The sequence below is a fragment of the Capricornis sumatraensis genome, chromosome 1 (assembly GCF_032405125.1).
Source record: "Capricornis sumatraensis isolate serow.1 chromosome 1, serow.2, whole genome shotgun sequence".
Taxonomy (NCBI): Eukaryota; Metazoa; Chordata; class Mammalia; order Artiodactyla; family Bovidae; genus Capricornis; species Capricornis sumatraensis.
Genome location: NC_091069.1, coordinates 258,655,684 through 258,681,982, shown reverse-complemented (window position 1 = coordinate 258,681,982; position 26,299 = coordinate 258,655,684). Strand labels below are relative to the sequence as shown.

General features: G+C 40.8%; 1 protein-coding gene across 3 annotated transcripts in view; it reads left to right on the top strand.

Moving 5' to 3' along the window:
• Positions 1–26,299, top strand: part of ANKRD28 (ankyrin repeat domain 28) — a 126,708-nt gene that overhangs the window by 53,877 nt on the left and 46,532 nt on the right. For all 3 annotated transcript variants that reach the window (XM_068983851.1, XM_068983841.1, XM_068983832.1), the window contains exons 3-6: positions 769–847; positions 14,775–14,845; positions 19,090–19,290; positions 20,922–21,009. In XM_068983851.1, coding sequence (XP_068839952.1) covers positions 769–847; positions 14,775–14,845; positions 19,090–19,290; positions 20,922–21,009 — 439 coding nt within the window. The remainder of the gene's footprint in view (positions 1–768; positions 848–14,774; positions 14,846–19,089; positions 19,291–20,921; positions 21,010–26,299) is intronic.

The window sequence follows — 26,299 nt, the reverse complement described above, 5'->3', positions numbered from 1 at the left end:
AATAGCTTTCTCAGATGCAGTGACTTCAGCAACACTGTTGAAACTTTAGATGAGGTATACTTTGAACTGAATCTCTAAATGTGACATTACTCTAAGATCCTGCTTCTCAAACTGGAGGATCTTATTGTTTGAGGCAAGAAGTATACACAGCTGTGCATTTAGATGTAGCTTCCATTTCTAGAGGAAGGTTGGAAGACTATGTATAGGATAGGAGTATATTTTAGAGCCAAAACCAAAATTGGCAGGAACTTTAAGAAAAACCTTAAGGTTATTTTAAGAGATAATTTCAGATCCCCAGAGATATTTTCTACTTTTGCCACTGTAGTTCTATGGAAACATGTTGATAGGGGCTTTCCTGGTGGGGAACATTTTGATAAGCAACCTTTTGGTTTGTTAGGGTTTGTTCTATAAACTGTGAAATTGTGGAAATATATTTGGGGGAGGTGGGCAAGCAGTATGAAGTAAAGGAGATTTCCTGTGTCTCTTAGCAATATAGTCATCTTTATTCAAAGAAGGTCTAAGAAGCTATTGCTTTGTCATCTTGGATTTATCTTTTATTCTTTGCGATATTTTATACTATTCTTTTAAAGCCAAAATATATTTTTTAGGCTTTTCTTCTCCTAGCAAAGAAATACTCTGTTAATGGGACTTGCATACTAGAGTTGTGGAAGTAGTAAGCTATAGTTTATAGTGGGTTTTCTTCATTTAAAGTATATTAAAGTTAACTTTATATTGAAATTTATGTTCCACCTTTCCTTCTTATCACAGGACAATGAAAAGAGAACTCCACTGCATGCTGCTGCCTATCTTGGAGATGCAGAAATCATTGAATTGCTTATTTTATCTGGTATGGCCAGCTCTGTGTAAGAGCACATCATGTATATTTTTGTCATTAATATTTATTAAACCTCACTATTTCTTCATATTTGTTAGACAACCTGAAACTTATTTGTTTATTCTAGAAGTAATGGTCTCATAACATGTTCCAGGTAGTCTTCTGGCACTGAGAGTACATTGGAAAACAAGTCACCTCCTTTGTGGAGCATATAACTCTGAAGGAAAACAGGCTACAGATACAAGTAAACTTTACAGTATGTAAAATGAAATAAATGCTTTGGAAAAATGAAAAAATAGATCAGAATGCAGGCAGCCCTCTGTATTCACGGGTTGTGTATTCATGGATTGAACCAACCACAGGTGAAAAATAGACTGAAAATATGCCAGTGTTCCAGGGGGAAAATTTGAATTTACCATTCAGTGGCAGCTATTTACAGAGCATTATATTCTATTTACTGCTATTTGTATAGTGTATTAGGTATTATAAGTAATCTAGAGAGAATTTAAAATATTCAGAAGCATATGTATAGGTTATATGCAGATACTATGACATTTTATATAAGAATTCTGAGCATCTGTGAGTTTTGATATCCACAGGGAGTCTTCCAACCAGTTTCCCTGTGAATGATGAGGGACAGCTGTGATGGAGTGGGATAAGCATTATATAGCGTTAGGTGTTACACAAAGTAGTCATACAAGGCCTCATTGACCACAGAGTTACTGGAAGATGATTACAGTTCTTCAAGGAGGAGGTGATGGTAGCTTGGCACTAGTCTAGCATTGGAGGGATAAGAAATTATATGATAGTAGGTATATTTTGAAAATGATGGCAGCAAGATTTATGTCTTTAAATAGCATATATCTAATTCTTTTTGAGGGCCTGTAAAATTTATTTTAGGAGATTGTACTTTATTTTTAACTTCTGAACTGTTCAAAACCTTATATATGAAGAAATTATATAACAGTCTCCTATAGAATAGCTCCTATGGTGGTCAGACTTCTTGCAAACCTAAAATAGGTGATCAAAGAGAGCTTAGAAATATTTTTGTGGTACCAAGATTATTTTACAATAATCTGATATTTATTGAGAAAGGATGCTTATGTTCAAATTCAGCTTGTGTTGTCAGATTGCGCAGAGATATGCATAAGGCAGCTGGAGAGATAGTATCATTCCTTTGATATTTGGGAGAAGGAGCACTGAGGAGACATTCTGAGTGAAAATCCTACTAAATAGCAGCCAGAACAGAATTTTTGCCATAATAAATTTTTAAAGTTTTTTTACTGTGGTTTTTATAACAAGTTGCATGAGTGTATAGAGTTATATTAGGGTGGTGCAAACATAATTGTACTTTCAGACCATGAATTTTAAATCATTATAACTAGGCTCAAACACATCTTTATTAATCAAAATGTGAACCATTATAATCAGCACATTTTTGCCAATGAGAAATAAGTTTGTGTATTCGTATAGCATAAAAATCTGTGCTTCAGGGTTTGACAAACTCTTGGAAAGCATTTTCTGCCTCCAGCTGGTCGTGGAAGCATTTTCCCTGCAAAAGGTTATTGAGATGCTTCAGGAAATGGTAGTTGGTTGGCAGGAGGTGTCATGTGAATATGGCAGATGTGGCAGGACTTTTTAGCCCAGTTCAACTTGTGAAGTGTTGGTTGTGCAACAGGCGGTCAGGCATTGTCGTGGAAAAGAATTGGGCCCTTTCCGTTGACCGGTATCTACTGCAGGCGTTTCAGTTTTTAGTGCATCTCACTGATTTGCTGAGCATACTTTGCAGATGTAATGGTTTTGTCAGGATTCAGAAAGCTGTAGTGAATGGGCAACAGGCAGCCAAACAGTGACCACGACCTTTCTTGGTGCGAATTTGGCTTTGGGAAGTGCTTTGGAGCTTCTCGGTCCAACTATGAACACTGGTTTTCATTGTTTAGAATCCACTTTTTGTCGTACATCATAATCTGATCGAGAGATGGCTCATTGTTGTTGCATAGAGTAAGAGAAGATGACACTTCAGAATGACGATTTTTTAAATTTTTGGTCAGCTCATGAGGCACCCGTTTATTGAGCTTTCTCACCTTTCCAGTTTGCTTCACATGTCAAATAACCATAGACCTGTCAACACTGAGTTCTTTCGTAATGCCTTGTGTAGTTGTAAAAGGATCAGAGCTGCAGTAAGCAAAACAGCATAGTGTTGATGTAAAAGCAGGCACATTGGTCAGTGAAACAAAAAGAGAGCCCCAAAATAAACTCATGCATATCATGGTCAATTAATTTATGACAAAGGAAGCAAGGATATATAATGAGGAAAGGACCATCTCTTCAGTAAATGATTTTGGGAAAACTGGACAACTGTCTTACACTATACACAAAAATCAACTTAAAATGGGTTAAAGACTTGAGCATAAGAATCATACTCGTAAAAATCATACTCACAGATGAATGCATAGACGGTAAGACTGATCCTTGGCATCAGTCTTGGTGATGACATTTTAGATTTGACACCAAAAACAAAGGAAACAAAAGCAGATGTTACAAGTGAGACTACGTCAAACTACAGAGTTTCTGCATAGCAAAGGAAACCAACAAGATGAACAGGCATCCTACAAAATAGGTGAAAGTAATTTGCCAATCACAACTCACTCCAGTATTCCTGTCAGGAAAATCCCATGGACAGTCCATGGGGTCACAAAGAGTTGGACACCACTGAGCAGCTGCAGAGATGGGCTCAATAAAGCCCATTCATGCAAAGATGAGCTCAATAAAGGACAGAAATGGTATGGACCTAACAGAAGCAGAAGATATTAAGAAGAGGTGGCAAGAATACACAGAAGAGCTGTACAAAAAAGATCTTCACGACCCAGATAATCACGAGGGTGTGATCACTCCCACTCACCTAGAGCTGGACATCCTGGAATGTGAGGTCAGGTGGGCCTTAGGAAGCATCACTACGAACAAAGCTAGTGGAGGTGATGGAATTCCAGTTGAGCTATTTCAGATTCTAAAAGATGATGCTGTGAAAGTGCTGTACTCAATATGTCAGCAAATTTAGAAAACTCAGCAGTGGTTGAGAAAAACTCAACCACTAAACCAGTGGTTTAGAAAACTCAGGACTGGAAAAGGTCAGTTTTCATTCCAATCCCAAAGGTTTTATGTTTTAATGGGGACATAATTGCCAGTTAATATATATAGTTTGTCATGTGATGATAATTGCTATGGATAAGGTAAAGGAATAGTATGTTGGGTGGGGATCAGTTGCTATTTGTGTTGGATTATGAGGAAAGAATTCAGGGACATACGAGGAGATAACTGAAGCAAATAAGGAAGAGAGCCTTGCGTATGGTGCAGTAACCTGGTGGAAATGAAGAGATTAACAAGAATGAGTATCACAAAGTGTACCATGTATGAAGGCAAGTGAAAAAAGCAGTAGGGAATAAAGCAGAGGTAGGAGCATTCCAATTAAGGGCTTGCTTTGGCCCCTAAAGTGATGTGGAAAACCAGTGGAGGGACAGAGCCTGACCTGGGTTTTTAAAGGTTCGTTCTAGCTGTGGCTTCAGATTCTTGACTATGTTTTAAGGCATATCTATTTTGCTTTTTGTTGTTTCTAGGCTTTCATCTTTAACTGCTTTTTTCCTTTTCTCAATCCTGGTCTGCCAGCTCTCATCTCCTTGCGTTGTCTTTTGTCTTTCTTGGAGCTCTTTGAGGTCTCTGCTCAGAATTTAATTTCTCTGCAGTTGTGTATAACACGTGCGTGCTCAGCCACTTCAGTGCTGTCTGGCTCTCTGCAGCCCTATGGGCTGTAGCCCACCAGGCTCCTCTGTCCATGGGATTCTCCAGGCATTAATACTGGAGTGGGTTGCCATGCTCTCCTACAGGGGATCTTCCCAACCCAGGGATTGAACGTGTGTCTCTAGTGTCTCCTGCATTGGGAGGCAGGTTCTTTACCACTGGCACCACCTGGGAAGCCCCTGTGTATAATAGGTAGTTCACAAATTCTTCCTCTCCTTTCCTGGGATTACTTTCAAATATATTTACCTATTAACTATCTTGCTCAGTTTTCTCTGCCTTTGTATATATTTGCTCTAGTCCCGTGCTGAATCCTTTAAGATTGTTGGTTGGTGGGATGTGACCTGACCAGGGATTGAACCTGAGCCCTCGACAGTGAAAGCACAGGGCCCTAACCACTGGACCTCTGTTATATATCACTGAGGAATATGTTTTCCCAGAGCATCTATCAGTAAAGAATAGAATAAGGAGGGGCAAAAGTGAGCATCCCTTGTGTTCATTTCTTTACCTCGCTCTCAGACTGAATGTGTTTTCTGTCAGTCCTGGTAGCTTAGCTTCGCTTATTCTTGATGGACTACAGACAGTTGGGTGACTGGCAGCAACGTGGATCATAGATTCTTACTTCGGTTGTGATCGATGGTGATTGATTCTTACCCTTAATTTCCAGCAGCTCTATCAAAAATAATGAAGGTGCTTGCTTGGTCTCTCACGCAGCGTCCTTAGCTTGTTCTTCTGTGGTATGAAGGGAGATTCTCCTGTGGATGACCTCTCGATCATCTGAAACGGTGATAGGGATTCTGGGACGCAGACAGAGGAGAGAATGGGTCAGAAGGACATGCACATCAGTGTGGCTTAGAAGACTTCGTAGCTTTCCCAAGAATTGAAGAAGCTTCACCTGACACCCTTCATTTGGTACAGATTTCACTGTATTTGGTAGAAATTCTTCATACTTTTGTCTGTGAGTGTAACTGTTTGCTTCTTCTATTGAAGGTGGTGTTTCCTCCCCTTCTCTTTTGTATTTTGGCAAGTTAGGTTTGTTTTGCCTTTTCTGAGGAAAACTACTTATTCCCTTTAACCTGCAGTCCAGAATAAATTCACTAGAAATCAGATATTTGTACATGATGCATCTTCAAGATTTGTGAATGAGGGGTATAACTTGACATGTTACATGTAATCAAACAAGTGTATTCATCTGTAGAATCTATATTAACACTAGAGGTTAGTAGAATTAATTTTATGACCGTTATTGAATGGGATGGAGTAATAGGAAGCAGTGAGTGCCTCTCAAGGACTATGTTAAGCGTGGCTTTTCATGTACAATCGCATTACACTGCTTTATCTCTAAAGGTATTATTATCAGTGAAGGAAACTAACGCGTTTAGCAACAGTTAGAACCAGACACGGAACAAAAGACTGGTTCCAAATTGGGAAAGGAGTATGTCAAGGCTGTATATTGTCACCCTGATTATTTAACTTATATGCAGAGTACGTCATGAGAAATGCTGGGGTGGACAAGCTCAAGCTGGAATCAAGATTTCCGGGAGAAATATCAGTAACTTCAGATATGGGGATGACACCACCCTTATGGCAGAAAAGGAACAGGAACTAAAGAGCCTTTTGATGACAGTGAAAGAGGAGAGTGAAAAAGTTGGCTTAAAACTCAACATTCAAAAAATTAAGATCATGGCATTTAGTCCCATCACTTCATGGCAAATAGATGGGGAGACAGTGGAAACAGTAACAGACTTGAATATTTCCTTGGGCTCCAAAATCACTGCAGATGGTGACTGCAGCCATGAAATTGAAAGATGCTTGCTCCTTGTAATAAAAGCTATGACCAACCTAGACAGCATATTCAAAGGCAAAGACATTACTTTGCCAACAACATCTGTCTAGTCAAAGCTATGGTTTTTCCAGTAGTCATGTATGGATGTAAGAGTTGGACTGTAAATAGAGCTGAATGTTGAAGAATTGATGCTTTTGAACTGTGGTGTTGGAGAAGACTCTTGAGAGTCCCTTGGACTGCAAGGAGATCCAACCAGTCCATCTTAAAGGAAATCAGTCCTGAATGTTCATTGGAAGGATTGATGCTGAAGCTGAAACTCCAATACTTTGACCACCTGATGCAAAGAACTGACTCATTTGAAAAGACCCTGATGCTGGGAAGGATTGAAGGCAGCAGGAGAAGGGGACGACAGAGGATGAGATGGTTGGATGGCATCACCAACTCGATGAACGTGAGTGTGACCAAGCTCCAGGAGTTGGTGATGGACAGGGAAGCCTGGCGTGCTGCAGTACATGGGGTCGCAAAGAATTGGACATGACTGAGTGACTGAACTGAACTGCACTGAAAGCATTTAGAGATGCAATAACTGCCTGAAAATAATATTGCTAATAATAGCTAGAGCCAGCTTTCAGACCCAGGCTGTGTGACTGTGAGGTTTATGTTCTTAATTCTGCTACATTCTGAACCACTCTTCCTCTCCTCTACACTCTACCCACCGCCCCCATCTACTTAGCATGTAGTAGAATTTGTGTAGGCAGTGACTTGTTGAAGAACTTCTGTTTTAAGAACTTAATTTTCTGATCTCCTACTATAGATATTTTCTTGGGAGCTATTCATTTAATGCTTGTATTTTTGAAACCATCCCCAAGAAAAAGAAATGCAAATGGTTGTCTGAAGAGGCCTTCCAAATAGCTGAGAAAAGAAGAGAAGTGAAAGGCAACGGAGAAAAGGAAAGATATACCCATCTGAATGTAGAGTTCCAGAGAATAGCAAAGAGAGATAAGAAAGCCTTCCTAAGAAAACAATGTGAAGAAATTGAGGAAAACAATAGAATGGGGAAAACTAGAGATCTCTTCAAGAAAACTAGATATACCTAGGGAACATCTCATGCAAAGATGGACACAATTAAGGACAGAAATGGTAGGGACCTAACAGAAGCAGAGGATATTAAGAAGAAGTGTCAAGAATACACAGAGGAACCATACAAAAATGATCTTCATGACTCAGATAGCCACCATGGTGTGATCACTCAGCTAGAGCCAGACATCCTAGAAAGTGGGCCTTAGGAAGCATGCTATGAACAGAGCTAGTGGAGGTGATGGAATTCCAGCTGAGCTATTTCAATTCCTGAAAGATGACGCTGTGAAAGTGCTGCACTCAATATGCCAGCTAATTTGGAAAACTCAGCAGTGCCCACAGGACTGGAAAAGGTCACTTTTCATTCCAGTCTCAAAGAAAGGCAATGCCAAAGAATTTTCAAACTACCACACAATTGCACTCATTTCACATGCTAGCGAAGTAATGCTCAAAATCCTCCAAACTAGATTTCAACAGTACGTGAACTGAGAACTCCCATATGTTCAAGCTGTATTTAGAAAAGGCAGAAGAAACCAGAGATCAAATTGCCAACATCTGCTGGATCATCAAAAAAGCAAGAGAATTCCAGAAAAACATCTACTTCTACTTTATTGACTATGCTAAAGCCTTTGACTTTGTGGATCACAACAAACTGAAAAATTCTTGAAAGATGGGAATAACAGACCACTTTACCTGCCTTCTGAGAAACATGTATGCAGGTAAAGAAGCAATAGTTAGAACTGGATATGGAACAAAGGACTGGTTCAAAATTGGAAAAGGAGTCCATCAGTGCTGTATATTTTCACCCTGTTTGTTTAACTTCTGTGCAGAGTACATTGTGCGAAATGCCACGCTGGATGAAGCTCAAGCTGGAATCAAGAATGCGGGGAGAAATATCAGTAACCTCAGATGTGCAGATGACACCACCCTAATGGCAGAAAGCAAAGAGGAGTTAAACAGCCTCTTGATGAAGGTGAAAGAGGAGAGTGAAAAAGCTGGCTTAAAACTCAACTTTCAGAAAAGGAAGATCATGGCGTCTGGTCCCATCACTTCACGGCAAATAGATGGGGAAACAATGGAAACAGTGACACTTTATTTTCTTGAAAGTCATTCAGTTATGTCCGACCCCTTGGACTATACAGTCCATGGAATTCTCCAGGCCAGAATACCGGAGTGGGTAGCTATTCCCTTCTCCAGGGGATCTTTCCAACTCAGGGATTGAACCCAGAACTCCTGCATTGCAGGCGGAGTCTTTACCAGCTGAGCCACAAGAGAAGCCTAAGAATACTGGAGTGGGTAGCCTATCCCTTCTCCAGCGGGCTTCCTGACCCAGGAATCAGGGTCTTCTGCTTTGTAGGCTAATTCTTTACCAACTGAGCTATCAGGGAAGCCCCTTAGTGTCCATAACGCCATCGTAAATGGTATAGTGCACCAGCTTGGGCGGTGGGGTGGGGATGATCCAGCATCACAAGTGGAAAAGCGAAAGTGTACTTGCCTTTTGCTCATTCTACTCCCAACCTCAAAACAGAATCTGAAGCTTTGACCCTGGCTTTGGTAGTCAGCCAAAGGAAAGCATTATTTCCAGTTTGGGAAGAGTGCTAAAATACTTGGCTGCTGGCCCAGCTCACTGGATATGGACTGTCTCCTCTGTGGCTTAGGAGCAAAGAAGAAAGCTATGCTCTGTAAGTAGGAGTTTTAGAAAATTATTAGTGAGACTGTGATTATTACAGCACACAGGAAAAGAGAAATAACTTCAATAGTGTCAACTATCAAGCTCTTTGCCCAGATCAGAAGTTGATAACTTTATGTGAGGGGTCATCCAGGCAGTGGCAGCTACTCATCTTGACTCCTTTAAGGTGGTAAAACTACAAAATAGGTGACTGGAAACCTGTGGGCTGAATTTGAAGAACCCTGACATTGATTATAGTGATACTGCCTTATTAAAGTAGGGTAGGGTATTTAATAAGCATGAAATAATTTATTCTGAATATTTCAAAATAAAATAGAATATCATCACTGGAAATGGATCGTAAGATCATCTGCCATAGCCCTTATTTTACCCATTCCAGTATTCTTACGTGGAAAATTCCATGGACAGAGGAACCTGGCAGGCTATAGTCCATATGATCGCAAGGAGTCAGACAAGACTGAGCAATTAATACTTTCACTTGTTTTACTGGTAACAGGTTCAGAAATCAAAGAATTGGCAGATCTTGGTGAGCAAACAGATCAGGGAGAGAGCAGATGAATTAGTCTTCTTGCAGAGAAGACCCGAGAGACCTAGAGTCAGTTGGGACACTGGTGATTTGAATGCCTGAGTTCAGAGAACTCACTTTGCAGAAACAGGTGCTCCCTATGGTGTTTTAACCTGGGGCCTCGCCAGTCCATCCTCAGGGACATCAGTCCTGGGTGTTCATTGGTAGGCCTGATGTTGAATCTGAAACTCCAATACTTTGGCCACCTGATGCAAAGAGCTGACTCATTTGAAAAGACCCTGATGCTGGGAAAGATTGAGGGCAGGAGGAGAAGGGGACGACAGAGGATGAGATGGTTGGATGGCATCACCGACTCGATGGACATGGGTTTGGGTGGACTCCGGGAGTTGGTGATGGACAGGGAGGCCTGGCGTGCTGCAGTCCATGGGGTCACAAAGAGTCGGACAGGACTGAGTGATTGAACTGAACTGACTAGCCTCCCTAGAGAGACAGAGACGTGTACGTGCATGATGTGGTCATGTACACACATGCACAAGGAGATTGCATTTCATAAAATGAAGCGCAGCTGCGGGTCACAGCCTGCTGATTACAGAGCCATTATTAGATCACAGGTCTTCCTCCTGGGCCCCTCCGTCCACAACCCGCCTGTCTCCTCACTTGTGCAGACCTCTCGGGCTGCACTGCTGGCAAGAGCCCATGATAGACTGATGTAGGTGAACCAGATTTTTTATTTTTAGAAATTAATTTGTTTTATCTCCAAATGAAGTAGACTTTTATGTAATTCTGAAAGGACTCTTACGTTAAGTATCTTTAAAAAGCTGTTGTTTCTGAGTGTATTCTATGTGTATGAAGTAGTAAAAGGAAAGATTGGTGAAAGGAAGATGATGTGGGTTTTTCCGTCTAATATAACTGTGCTACCAAGTCTAATCACATCTCTACTCTAAAAAGGTAAATCCTGATTCAGATATTTTATGTGGCGTAGGTTCTGGCCGCTTATTTTTCTTAAGGGAAAGCGCAGCTGATCTACTAGGAAAGGGGGGATTCTAGTAAAGACCGTGTGTGATTTGCGCAGTTGAGCATAGCCAGGGTTTAGGGAGGTATGCTCCTGGTGCTCAGGAGGCTTTCTGTGGGTGTTGGTTTGCAGTGGTCGTTGGTGATGCCTCCTCAGATTGCTGTCTGGTCTTGCTTCCAAGCCGTGCCTCTCCTACCGCACGGCCTCCCAGTAGCCCGATTTCAGCAGTTGAGACGGTGCTGCTATGTTCTGTTCTGTTCTATTTTAGTGATTGGGAAATAGTAAAGAATCTTTTCTTAGTGACTTACGGTCTTCCTTTTACATCACAGATACTATGTACTCTGCCAGGTAGAGAGCCTGTGACGGAGCCCTCAGAGCTGTTACCTTTGGTTTCATTTCTCTGTAGGAAGACTGTTCTGTGTTATAAGTGGATAGGATTTCCTTCTCTTTCCCTCCCTCCCCCCTCCCTGCTCCCCCTCCTCCCTCTACTTCTCCCCTCCCCCCCTACTCCCCCCTTCTCCCCTCCCCCTCCTCCCTCCCCCCTTCACCCCTCCTCCCTTCCTTCTCCTGGTCCCTCTCCCTCCTCTCTCCTTCTCTTTGCCTGTCTTCATCATCTTTGTGGCTAGTCTTCAGCTGTTGGATTAGTTGCTTTATTTTGGAAATGTCTTTTCCATTACTGGAATTACTTTGTAATTTGTTATATGAATATGTAACTAATTTTGGCGCTCTCTGTGTGGATCGGACGTCTGGTTACCTTCGGAGAGCTCACAGGAGATGAGTTCTGGTAGCCTGGACGTCTGATTTGCCCTGCCATGTCTATTACTCTTAAGCCATTTTTCATTGTGCACCCAACTGCTGCTCTTATAATGCACATTGCCATGTTTGTTAATAGATAAAGCACGTGCTAATTAACCCATGTGGGCAGGGGAATTTGTTGTATTATGCCCTTAGAGGTAGCCCAACCATTTCTCACATGACCTTTAATTTCCAAGGGATTAAAATATCTAATTAGTGTTATTAAAAGAAATATGATTTAATGGAATATAAGTGTCTTCTGAGAAAGGATATGATCAGATGTCTAAAATTCCATTGTGTTGATCTTCCTGAAGTATCTTTAGAATCTTCAAAGAGAGCAAGCCGAATTTTTTATCAGGTTGTCTACTAGTTGCTAATGGCAGCATGATGTATCCTCATTAAGCCACTAGTGAATTATTTGTTACAACCGCTCATGTTTTTGATAAAATTAACTTTGACTTTGTTATTAAAAGAGAAAGATGATTTAATTAATTATTGTAACTTAAAATGGAAGAATGAAGCCAGCAGGACTTTTTACTTTGGGCTGCCAAGTGCACCATAAAAACTAGATTTTCTTCATTCACTCGTCTATCTGATAACCCATTTCCAAAAGAAAGACTATTTTTACCTTCTTCCTACTTTGCAACTTTTTTCTTTGTACTTAAAGCCAAATCTTGGAGTGCTTTTTATTTCCTCATCAGTAAATTTCACTTACTAAATATATAGTATTTCTGTTTCATTTCCAAATGAAAGTGGACACACCTTTAAAGCCGCACAGCTCCGCGCAGCTGCTTTTGCACCCTAGTTCCCCTCACATCATCCAGGTCCCAGCGTCCCCACTGCCAATACAGACAGACGGGCAGCCACCATTTTTGATGGCTTAGCTTTCCTCCAGGGTTTCCTTATGTAAATATAGATGTTTAAATCTTCCTTTTTCTATGTAAAAGCAAAGAACATTATTTATTACAGTTCTTATTGCTGTTTCCACTTTTCGTTTCTCGGATCTTTATCAGCACACATCCTCATTGTTTGTGACAGCTACTCTCTGTTTCCTTGTCAGTTAATACCTAGGGTCAGACTAATGACCCTTCCCATTTGTGAAGACTCAAAAACATCTTCTGGCCTCTAGAAATTCTCTGCCTCTATCTTTCCAGGGTATTTGTGTCTTCTGAGTGTCTATGTCACTACCCTTCAGGCATAAAATGCCAGGACCTGCCCTTCTCCTGTGCACATAAATACAAAATCATAGAAAGAGGTGCGGGGATTATAGAGAACCAAGGGGTGAATAGGGAGAAGGAAGGCGCCCCTCACAGTCTAGGGCTCCGCCTTCAGGGGCTTGTGTTCTTACCCAGAACAAACACTGGCTTTATTGTGGTCAGGAAGGTCTGTTTTCACCATTTTGGCCTCCAGAGAACTTGGCTGGTAGTTGTTCGGATGTTTATTACATGGATGTACACACTGTCTCTGGCTGTTTTATTTTGCTGACTCCCCTTCTTTCTCCCACAGCCTTAAGCAGTCTTGAAAGCTCTCCTGCTGGTTCAGGATTCTTTCGAGTGTTCTGCTGGTTGGCCCTGCCCACACAGAGTTCAGCTTCAGCTGCTGCATTTGTGGATGGCTTCCCACACCTGCCTTTCATTCATTTCCTTTCGCGTTCAGGCTTGTAAAATCTGCCTCTACTGGGTTTGTGCCCTGTGTGTTCTATATACAGTGGTTATGTGTCAGTTTATTTATGTTTTTGCTGCACTGCACGGCATGTGAAATCTTAGTTCCCCAACCAGACATGGAACCATGCCCTCTGTAGTGGAAGCACAGAGTGCTAACCACTGGGCCGCCAGGGAACTCCCCTCGTTAACCTCTGTAACAGGGTATTAAGATATCTGTCTTATATATGAGAATGTAGGTCCAGAGGGATCACAGAACTCGTTGGGGCTGTAATTTGGAGTCACTGCCCTTGATTATTCCTAGAAGCTCACAGTCAGTTAGTTAGGGACCTATAGCTAGAGGTTATTCAGGCTGTAACTTGGAGTCACTGCACTTGATTGTTACCTAGAATCTCACACTCAAAACATAGAATGTAAACATTAGGACCTTAGGATGTCTGAGTTCTGTCCTTGGTTCTGCCGCAGTTGATGGCGTTGAGCCGCTTCCTTGTAGCAGCGTTTCACCATCTGGAAAGTTTGGGGGCTGGACTAGGTCCCTAAAGCCTCTTTTCCTGAGCTGGTTGTGACTCTTGCTCGTTGTGCTGGGCCTGTCGCTAGACCCTCTGCACTCCTGGGAGCCAAGGCTGTTTCTGCTTGGAGCGATCCCACGGGGCGCCGCTTCTGATGTGTAGGGATTTGAGCGCCAAGTCAGCAGATTTTACGTAGGTGATAAATCCTACCCACCCCCCCATTATGTAATACGCTTACTGTCTCACTAAATGGTATTTCCATTCCTTTAAAGAAAATTTGTGTCTGTTGACTTAATTTTTAAGCAAAAAATACATAGTTGATTTGTTTTAATGATTACTTCTTCAGAACTTCAGGTATAACCTGGAAAGACATGTGAGTTAGTTGATTTATTTCTTAATTTTTTTCCCCTAAGTTTAAAGCCATTGTATCCATTTATAAAATGACTATAGTATTAGAGCATTTTAAATAATCACTGGAGAACTATTTTGATATTACTGTATTGCATTATAACATGATACATTCATTAGTAAAGAAATGAAGACTTTGTAATGAATGGTCTTATGTTTTATATTTCTATTAGTAAAGAATATAATGAATATTTTATGTTTATATTTTACATATTATAAAATTATATAAATTTATATGTTTGTAAATATATTTATATAATTGTATAAATTATGTTTATATAATTATATATTTATAAATGTATATTTATATTAGTAAAGAAGACTTTGTCGTGATCTATACTTTATGTCTGAATATTCTTATTTATTTATTTAAGTATCAGGTTTTTAATACATACTCTGCAGTGGGGTCTGATTTTCACTTTGGATATGCTCTGTATAAAGGTGGCTTTTTTAGCCTACATAGAAAATGATATTTCTTTGATTTTTAATAAAAAGAGCTAATACCTTACTGGATATCAATTAAAAAGAATAGTTTTGTTTTATAATTTAAGGATAATTTATTAGCAAAAAGTAAAAAATGAAGTACTACATTTTTAATTGTTGTTTATCCAATTTGGACTGTATATAACTAGTTATTTATTTTAAGCAAAATATTTCACTTAATTTTTTTCTTCTTGTTGCAGGAGCTAGAGTTAATGCCAAAGACAGCAAATGGTTGACACCTTTACACAGAGCAGTTGCATCTTGTAGTGAGGTATGAGATTTCTCTTGGTAAATACATTGTATGTGAAATCTGTACGCAAGCCTGCCTGTGAGCCCATGTGCAGATCCTGTCTTTTCAAAAAAGGAACAAGCAACTGAAACTACCTAGACTGGTCACTTTACTTTGAGGTTTGTACAAACCAAGTTAATTGTTCCATGTTCCTTTTGTGGCTAAGACCTCTTGGAGAGTCTGAAGTGGCAGAGAATAGAAAACTCCCCTGTTGTACTTCCTACAGGACAGCAGTTATCTTTCTATCTTAGAAATCCCTCATCAAGTCTTGTCTCTGCTGACTGGTTCACAGTAGCCTGATAGACTTATTTCAGAGGTGCTGCTGTTGTGACCAGGAAATAATGTAATGATTAAATGAAATATTGTTTAGGAAACCTGCAAAATTCGTTTTGGAAGCATTACTAGTTCTCCTGTGTCGCCAGTTCTAAATATAATCTTAAAATATGTTAAGTGTCTCATGAAGCACAACAATTCCTTCTTATTTATAATCCTGTGCTGTGTTTGATCTTCAAGATCACTGACATTTTGTGAGAATTCATTTTTATATTTGTCATTATCTTCTAACCCTCATAAAATCCTTGAAGAATAAAAATATTTTGAAGAAACTGTGTAGTTAACAATTTGCTAGAAACCAGTCAGCTCTTGGGTAGCAAAGGTGATAACGAATATCTGGACCCTCTTTTTTTCCATCATTTTACTGCCTTTCTGAAATGGATTGTGCATGTGTGACAAATGCATTGTGCCCAGAGCACACCTTTTACCCATTTGTATTTGATTTTTGCTGAAAACATTTTTTAAAATAATTTAAAGTATAAAAGGGTGTGATGGTTTGAAGTAGTATTTTCTTCAGTTACTGAGACTGTGAGAGATGGAGAGGGTCACTCCTGCTCCTTCTCCCCATCACGGGACCAGGTCCTTCTTAAGTCTGCCCATTCTCTGTACTAATCGCAAACTACATCTTGAACACAAAGCAAGAGCTGGGCAGGTGAAGAGGAGTGGAGGACAAAGTGCCTGGAAAGGACTGTGAATGCTGGGGTGTGACAGAGGCGGTCTGTTGGCCATAAGCCTTCAGGTTGGGAGAAAGAGGGAGGGAACAGGGGTCTTCATGGCTACAACTGATGAACTGTGAGGCCTGGACTAGGGGAAACTGGCTTCAGGTATCACCTGCCACGTTCTAGCTGGGTGATCTTAGGCAAATCTGGAAATTCTGGAAACTTAAGACATATTAACCAAAATACTTTGAACTCTGAAATTCATGGTCATATTATTGAGATTGTGGCTGCTGCTGCTGCTGCTAAGTCGCTTCAGTCGTGTCCGACTCTGTGCGACCCCATAGACAGCAGCCTACCAGGCTCCCCCATCCCTGGGATTCTCCAGGCAAGAACACTGGAGTGGGTTGCCACTTTGAGATTGTGGCTAGCCCTCTTGTAAAGAAGTTTCTTTAGATAAAGGCAGTTAAGGAAGATAAGCGTTACCATCATTGTAACTTTTTGGTAAGTTTATCATATTTGCCTATTTTGTTGGCATGACTCTTGGGAATGTGACTTCAATTTAGTGGAGTTTTACCAGATTAAATTATCAGGAAGAACACTTTGTATATTTGTAGAGATAACAGGCCAAAAATTCTTAAAATGTAATGTTAGAGGCAGATTGCAGGTTCCACCCAGAGACCTAACTGCTGATTTTTAAAAATTATGTATGTAGCTTGAACTTAAGGGCAAGCTGTGGGTTAGAAAGCTAATCCTAATAAGTTTAAGCTTTTCAACCTAAAACTAAGTTTAGTCTTCTACAGAAGTTAACTCTTTATGGACAGTGGATGTCTTAAGGGTTAGTTTCCTCCCTGAGCTTGGGTTGAGAAAGACTGCTTCCAGTGAAGCACCCCCCATTCCAGCTCTCCTTCCGTGACCCACCTGCTGACATTGCCTGGCTGCCTCATCTTTCCTCCAGCACTGGTTTGTGACTGTCATTCTTCAAGTGCCGCACACAGTTCAGCTCTCTGTAAATGCATTCTGTATTCTGAATAGATCGATTTCTGAATGTTGGGGGGGGGGTGTATTTATTTATTTATTTTTAAAAAGCCACATCACACTGGGTCCTCTGAAGGATATGCATTTATTGTCTTTTAACATAACCCCAAGAATTATCATTTTAGTTCTGTCAAGATAACTGAGTTTAAAGTAGATCACCATGTGAAGTATTAGTGGTTCACCCGAACATTGCATTTATTTGCAAATGGGTTAGCCCTTCTTTTCGCTGTGCCTGACCCCAAGCTATGAATAAATACTCTTCAGGTATTATTTAAACTTTTGTTTATCCCCCCATCCCCATATTTCATAATCATATGTAAATCATTGTCCTAGGGTATAACTTGTGTGTTTGAAGTCAAGGCCACCTGCAGCATTTCTTACACATATGTACACATGTGTACCTCTGGTGGTAGTTTAGTTGCTAAGTCGTGTCTGATTCTTGCGACCCCATGGACTGTAGCCCGCCAGGCTCCTCTGTCCATGGGATTCTCCAGGCAAGAATACTGGAGTGGGTTGCCATTTGCTTCTCCAGAGGATCTTCCCAACTCAGGAATCGAACCCAGGTCTCCTGTATTGCAGACAGATTCTTTACCAACTAAGCTATGAGGGAAATGCATATTATGTACCTTCTAATAATGGGGAAATTAAGAGCCCTGGTGGCTCAGAGGATAAAGCATCTGTCACTCCAGCCGGTGCCTTCATGTCCCTTTTCAGTCAGTCCTGCCTGTCCCCAGAGGCAAGCACTGTTCTGATTTCTCTCACCACAGAGTGATTTTGCCTGTTCTAAAATTTTGTAAGAATGGAATCATACAGTGTGTGCTCTTACATCTTGACTTCTTTTGCAGTTTGTCCTTTTTGCTGTGTACATTGGTGGTTCATTCGTTTGTATTGCGAAGTAGTGTTTCCCTGTATGTATATGCAACAGTTGTATCTGTTTTCCTATAGGTGGACATTTGCATCTCTTTTTTGACTCTTATGAGTAAATAAAAGATTGCTATGACATTTTCAGATGCATCTTTTAAATTTTCTCTTGGGCAAAATAGTTGGAATAGAGTTGTGAGGTCACAGGGCAAGCCTCTGTATGTCCTTGATTAACTACTTAGAAGATTGATAGGTTGATGGGCATCTCTCCAGCCTTTTGCCGTTTCCCAGATTTCATACAGTCCCGATTACTTTTTATTTCAAAGGCTATAAGTGAATCATGAATAATAGTATTTTGTTTGATGTTTCTTGCTATGTTGCATAGTTAAAGTTATTTTAATTTTTTGAACACTGTGTACATTAGCTTTTTTTGCTTGATAACAGTCTTGAAAGAAGTGGTGGGCAGGTGCTAGTTCCCCCCTTTACTGATAAGAAGACCAGGGGCTCAGTTTTACTAGACTTGAATAGTTATACCTTGTAAATGACAGAACTGAGGTAATTTGGTTCTGGCCTTTTTCATTTCGTGTATAGTTTGTCACTCATCTGCCAAGAATAGGATTGTCCCTGCAAGGAGATTTTTCCTATGTTTAGTTCTGATTATACTACTTAATATTGATGGCTTACTGGATTCCTTTTGATTTTGCCATAAGTCCAGTTTATGGATGTGTTGTGACATTTTCCTTGTGTTCTGGGAGACCAATCACTTTGAATAGTAAACTGTTAGCTTGCCTTGTTAACACCAACTCTCCCACAAGGTGGAATCACAGCAAAAACTTCCTTTCTTCCCTCCCCCTTCGCTCTCTCTCTCTCTCTCTAATGAACTAGATCCTAGTGATTTTTTCATTTTGTAAAATACAACATGTGTAAAACCTTCGGAAATAGTATGTTTTAAATTTTTTTGTATTTAATGGCAAAGTGATAAATCTAATTTTAAAAGCTTTGAAATTATAAATTAATTGTATCTCACCATCTAGAAAAGCAAGAGTAGTGATGAATGCTTTTGAAGAATGTTTGTCAGTATTTCTTCGTGTGCATTTTGACGGAGATTGATGGCTATGCCTCAGTTGGAGGATGAACAAAGGGAATATTTTATCTTGCTGCGTCTTGCAGGGCTCTGAGTACTGCCTTTAGTTCAAGGTATTTTGTTTTCTGGCTTGTTTATAGCAGGGTCTATCAAACTTTTTATTTCCTCAAGAAATTGGTTTTCCATCTTGCATGTCAATTTCTAAAGCTGTTAAGTCATTTGTCTTATGTAATTTATATCTTCATGTGTTTCAGGAAGCAGTTCAGGTGCTCTTGAAGCATTCTGCAGATGTTAACGCTCGAGACAAAAACTGGCAAACCCCTTTGCACACAGCGGCCGCTAACAAAGCCGTCAAGTGCGCGGAGGCCTTAGTGCCTCTTCTGAGCAATGTGAACGTGTCCGATCGGGCTGGGAGGACTGCACTGCACCATGCGGCTCTCAGTGGCCATGGGGAGGTAGGCGGTGCCCCTCCCCCAGTGACTCTCTGCACCCCCCCATCCCCATTAGTAATGAACTCGCCTGTCCTGCTCCTTTTTGTTTATGTTTGCCTTCTTCAAACCCTCAGACTTCTTTTCATCATAATTCATGATCTAACTTTCTCACATTTAGAAGTTTATCAGATACAGCCCTGACCAACACTGCTGCTGCTGCTGCTGCTGCGGTGTCGCTTCAGTCGTGTCCGACTCTGTGCGGCCCCATAGACAGCAGCCCACTAGGGTCCTCTGTCCCTGGGATTCTCCAGGCAAGAACACTGGAGTGGGTTGCCATTTCCCTCTCCAGTGCATGAAAGTGAAAAGTGAAAGTGAAGTCGCTCAGTCGTGCCCTACTCTTAGCGACCCCATGGACTGCAGCCCACCAGGCTCCTCAGTCCATGGGATTTGCCAGGCAAGAGTACTGGCACTACTAACTGGAAAACAATCTGAAAAGTTTATTCTGTCATTGAACGAAAAAATATCTAGGAAGTTAGAGCAATTTCATTGTTGTCCCAGAAAGATGGTAGCAGAGAAAGGTATAGAAAACATTTTTCTTACAGTTTATTTTGAACATTTAGTCAAGATTTCATTGATGACAGGCCATCAAAAGAAAACAGTTTTAAAAAATAGTAGTTATCTTATACAGCAAGCATTGGGTAATGTTGGGTGTGTTGTGGCAAAGAGTGGGGCTTATGTACGTGCACGGAAGATGTAGGAAAACATGAGACTCGGTTAGAAGGGCCTTTGAGGCCAGCTTGTCCAGCCCTTCATTCTTTTTGCAGACACAGAAAGGGGTAAATATGAATGGTCCTGCTGTACAGCAGAGGGAGCTACATTTAATATCTCATGATAACCTATAATGGAGAAGAATTTGAAATATATATATAGATGTATATTTGACTGAATCACTTTGCTGTCTACCTGAAGCATTGTAAATCGACTATATTTTGATTTAAAAAAGAAGTAAAGTGACATTCCCCGGATTCGCTGGCTGAGCGCTCGCTGCTGCAGCTTCTTCCCGGTTTTTGCAACATAAAGAGTTCTTGCCTCCACTGCAGTTCCAGTCACTAGATGAGTCCCTTTTTGACATCTGTAGTGCCCTTCCCAACAGGGAAACTACTGTAATTATGTTTAGACATAATGAAAATAACCACTCTTGGTACATTTTGAGCTAAGTAGACTGCAGTGGCCTTCAGGTCTAATCATATTATGGACACTTCATTTGTGTTTGAATTAAATTTAAGACATTTCTGGAATCAGAAAGCACTTTGAATTTTAATAATACTTTGACCTATAAAAAAAGGAATAAAACATGTTGTTAAATACTCTCCCTTTATACCTCCCAGATTTGTGCTCAGCTGTTCATAAAAAACCAGGACACAAAGTGGCATCTTTAAAAGATATTGATGCCTGACTTCAATAACAACTGCAAGAAAACCTTTTGTTGTATTTTGTCCTGTTGTTTATCAAATTATGTTAAAGCATTCAGTATATAATCCAGTGTTTCTGCAAGTGCAGAAATTCAGTGCCAGAGAGATCTGAGATGAGTCTTGATGATGGATATTCATGAACAGTTCTCAATTTTGATGAAACTATGTTTATTTTTATTCTAGATGGTCAAATTACTCTTGTCTAGAGGTGCCAATATTAACGCTTTTGACAAGAAAGATAGACGTGCTATCCACTGGGCAGCATATATGGGTACGTATTTTTCAAAATTTTTTTACGTTAAGTATTAAGGAAAAGTTGGATGTTGTCATTGTTGGATTTGTATAGCACGTCTTTTAGGATAGTGAGAAGTTATATTTCAGTTTGCTACCCAGAGGAAACCAGCTTTGCCATGGGGGAGGCTAGGAAGGACAGGAGTACCTTGGGTCCACTTCTCTTGCTGCTGCTGCTGCTGCTGAGTCACGTCAGTCGTGTCCGACTCCGTGCAGCCACATAGACGGCAGCCCACCAGGCTCCCCCGTCCCTGGGATTCTCTAGGCAAGAACAGTAGAGTGGGTTGCCATTTCCTTCTGCAATGCGTGAAAGTGAAGTCGCTCAGTCGTGCTGACTCTTAAGCGACCCCATGGACGACAGCCCACCAGGCTCCCCCGTCCCTGGGATTCTCCAGGCAAGAGTACTGGAGTGGGTCGCCAGTGCCTTCTCCCCATTTCTCTTGGAAGCTGTTTAAAATTAATTCTGTGTACCTTTAAAGGGAGAGACTTCCTAGACAGAAGCCTGGGATACAGTTTAGATTGGTGTTTACTAAAAGCTCATTCTTAAACCCATCCTGAACACGTCTTTGTTTGTATGGGGATATTAAGGTAGAAGTTGTGAAGATGTATTAGAAAGCCTGTTACCGGACTTCCCTGGTGGTGCAGTGGATAAGAACCTGCCTGCCTGCCAGTGCAGGGGACGTAGCTTCCAGCCCCAGTCCAGGAGGATCCCACGTGCTGCAGGGCAACTAAGGCCATGCAGCACAGCTCCCGAGCTCATGCAGCACAGCTCCCGAGCCCACGGGCTGTAACTCCTGCAGCCCATGCGCAGCAGCGAGAGAAGCTTCCACAATGGGAACCCCATGCACCGCAGCTGGAGAGTCGTCCCTGCTCACCGCAGCTAGAAAAATGCCTGAGCAAGCAGTGAAGACCTAGTGCAGCCAAAAATAAACAATTTTTTTTGAAAACCCATTGGGCCAAGCACTGGACTAAATAGGCATATCATGTTTGGTTTCTACCACAGTAATTTCACAGAAAGAAGCAGGTGTAGATATCAACTTTTCTGCTTCTAACATTCTTGAGGAAATTCCCTGGTGGTCCAGTGGTTCGGACTGCGTTTTCACTGCCAAGAGCATATGTTCAGTCCCAGGTCAGGTAACTAAGATCCCACAAACTGCGCCACACAGCCAGAAAGGAGCTGGAATTCTTGAAAAGTCTTAGGATCTCCAGAATCTGCTGTCTGAAACAGTCCATGGGGAAATGGTACTGGGGCAGACCGCTTAAGACCTGTGTCAGTCCATGAGCAGAGCACTACCAAAGCATTCACGGGTTCTCGAGGTGACTTGGACAGCGAGGGAGAAGCGTCAGCCTTCCTCAGGATACTTATGAAAGAACAGAAAAGATGCTGGATTGTGGGTGCTGAAACCATGCAGGCTGAAGTGAATCTCAGCCTGCCCCTCACTTTGCACGTCCTGCAGGGCTCGGCTGTGCCTCAGGAAGGAGCCGTGGATGGAGGCATCTTAAAGTGGAGAGGAGCTCCTCTCTCTGCAGCCATGGAGCTCAGGACTTTTTCTCTTCCTCCTAGAAGTCCATTCTGCTTCTGCTGTGCTGTCTCTTCTTGCTTAGAAAAAGTCACACGGACTGATGGCGCTGTTGTGTCATGCCGCTCTCTTCCCTCTCATACTGGAGTACCTCTCGTGCTGACCACAAAGGCAGTCTAGCCCCTCTGCACACAGGCATGGGCTATTCCCATTACTTCCTGCATTCACCTTTGTTTTTTCCTAGCTCTCTCTTAAAACTAGAAGACTGATGGAAGATTATTGATTTAAAATTACTGTATAAAATTGTAAAATAGAAAAATGTAAGAAACCAAATGAACTCAAAGCAATTTGTCAATAACGCCATGTCCAGGAAGATCCTTTACCTCTCATGGAAGTGACTCTGGGGCTGTTGGTGTTTCTCTCACTCCTGAGGTTTGTGCCTCTAGTTAGTTATGGGCAGTTCTCTTCTGTTGATTGAAGGTAAAACATCTAGAAGCAAGTCTCCTGCAATGTCCTCCTGCCGTCTCCTCACAGCCTGTAGATTTTCTGTATTAAAGTCTTGGGGATTTTCCTGAATACTCTAGAGTAGCTTGTCCTTGAAGACAGTTTAGGAACAATGAGTCTTGAGTAAAAGTTTCACACATTAAGCAGAGAGCATTAGGCTTTTTATCTTCAAAGAGTTAGGCTTGGCTAAACAGCAGTTTTCATAAAATTAAAGGCCACAGAATTTTGTGGGCTGCCTCTAATTGGGTGTGTGTGTATCTCAGGGTCCTTGTATGGCTTTGTTTTTCTTGATCTGCTAAATGTCATTTTTTTAGGCTAATTATGGATTGTAGAAAATATTTTGTACTTTTTGTGCCTCACAGTCCATTTAATTTTTGAGTGTAAACATTCAGAGGTTAATATTTTTTCTTTGTCTCTTCCTTTCTTTAAGCTTGGAGAAAGAAGAGTATTTATACCCAATTTCAAAAGCTGTTCAGTTGTTTTAGGCATTCAGAATTAAAAGGAGCTAAATATAAAAGTAGGGAGCTATTTATTACCTGGTCTATTAGATAGGCCTGAAGTCCAGATCACTGTCACCTCTAGAGACTGTCAGTATTAGCCCAGGAAACGTTGGAATCACACGTGTTCTGGTAATTTATTTCTCCCAGGCTTCCTCCTTTGCCTGCTGTCTCCTGGCTGAGACTACTTTTCTCTTTAGGCTCTACCTCTTACCCTTGAGCTATGACTAAATACTCTGAATTCTCAGCTCCATCCTCACCCCAAATGAATTGATCATTTTCCCCTCCTTCCCCTGTATTTGCTCCTACTATGAACCTTCATTAAGAGCCCATTTATTCACTCATCTTTTCTGTTGCACAGTGCTTTTAACAAAATGCACTGAGTGATGACTCTAAGATAGAGGATACTAAATAAAGGTTAATTACCTTAGCAATTCATTACATTATTTCTTCTAAAAGCAGTTCATAATTTATGAAATGATTTGGTTTTGGGTTTTTTTTTTTCCTGCACCTTTTCTTTCCATAAAAATAAGCAGACCTACTGTATAGCACAGGGAACTCTACTCAGTAATCTGTAATGACTTGTGTGGGGAAAGGATCTAAAACAGAGTGGATATATGTATATGTGTAACTAATTCACTTTGCTCTGTAGTAGAAACTAACACATTTTAAGCCAACTATACTCCTATAAAAATTGAAAAAAAAAAAGAAACAAACATAGCTTGTTTTATTTATACATTCATGAACAAAAGAAAAATACAGAGAATTTTCCAAATTCATGAAGGATAATGATTATACTTACCAAACTTACATTGCTTGGATATAATTATTTTTGAAGAATGTTGTTACTGCTTACAGAATTAAGTATGCCATGCTTATCTACTGAATGCTATCCTCTGAAAATAAACTCAGATAAATTGAATGAAATCTAATCCCCTTGGGTACCATCATTTTATATATTGATAAGGAAGACACATACATATTCTGGCTAGGGTCTGCCTAGCTAGAACCGTATATTTATTTCACTCTAGAACTCTCTTGCCTTTTTTCTTTAAAATAAGTCACACCAAACTGACTATGGAAAGACCTCTTATTCATGTTTTCAGTGGTCCATTAAAGCAGTTTATGCATATTTCAGAAACGTGCTTAAATATTTGTCAGTTTTAAGACAGTAAATTTGCTTACATGTGGCACCTTTTAAAAATAGGTTTTTATCGACGTCAGGAAAAGTTCACACTTCCTGGAATCTACATAGTTAATACGATCTGTGTCATTTACTTAGAGTGGTATATTGATTTTGTACAGTTTTTCCAGTATGTTTGTGTTATGGGCCTTCTAGACTTAAAAATCAGAAGAATTTGTTTCTTTTTGGCCTATTAGTGAATAATGTGCATTTGCCTGGTTTAAATAAGCTCCATTTATGTGTGACCCTCCTGGGTATTATAGGTCCTGCTTTGTAACACATCACAACAAACCCAAGCAGTTGTCTTTTCTAGAGCCACAGGTCAGAAGTTTCATGTCTGTCTTGAGAGGCTTTTGGACCAGCTGCTGCTCTTATATGATGGTCGCAGTCACTTTGGCATCTAATGATTTAATAGATATTCTTTTGATTTTTCCTCTCCTAAAAATGTAGTAGATATTTTTCATATAAAGATGGGGGGAAATGTCTGAAAGTGTCTGCTTTCATTGATAATTTCTATATATAAACAACCAAAGATACTTGATTCTTTATGCATCTTATAGTATCCTTTTTTCAGGAGAGTGGGGTCCTGTGTTTGAAAATCTCATATTTATAGTTATTAACTTTATATGCTCCTTTCCTATAAAGGCATATTAAAAAGGACATCATGAACAACTTGTTTAATGCAGCAAATATTTATTGGGTGTCTGTTTTGTTTAAAGTATACCACGAAGGAGAACATAAGAACCTGTGACATTTTCCTTTAAAGATCCATATTTGGGAACCTAATACATAAAAGTAATTAAAGTGTTAGTTAAATAATGATTCAAGTATAAGAAACATCACAAGGTATTAGGTGCTTATTAGATAGTATTTGTAGGTAGAGGGTGTTTTTGGCCATGTAATTCTAGGGAACTGGAAACCTTATAGAAAGGCTTATTTATAAGACTTGTAGGGAAGATAGGAACTGACATGGCCTTCTTCATGGATTAATAGCAATGATTACAAACATCCCAGCAGAACATTCTGTACAATGAAGAAATCGGTTTCATGAACAAAGGCACAGTGGTGGGAAAGCTTTGGGGAGGAGGACAAAGCACTGTATGGCCTAATCTAGTAAGATGTGAGGAGACAGGAAGGGAGACCAGGGGTTCTCTCACCTTTCAGATACAGGCCCCCCTTCTGGGCCTCCTTGTGTGGTTGGGTGAGCCTGAGGCTAGCTCTGACTAACGAAAGCAGCATAGTCTCTGGACCAGAGCATTTGATCAATGGTATGAAGCTCTGAAGTCCCCTTTCTTGGCACAGTGACCAGTTGCCTTCAAGATTGTCAGCTCCATGAGTCTGGATCCTTGAGGGACTGAGCAGAGCCCTCTTGACAAGCTGTCATAATGCTGCTGCTGCTGCTGCTGCTAAGTCGCTCCAGTTGTGTCCGACTCCGTGCGACCCCATAGATGGCAGCCCACCAGGCTCCGCCGTCCCTGGGAGTCTCCAGGCAAGAACACTGGAGTGGGCTGCCATTGCCTTCTCCAATGCAGGAAAGTGAAGTTGCTCAGTCGTGTCCGACTCTTA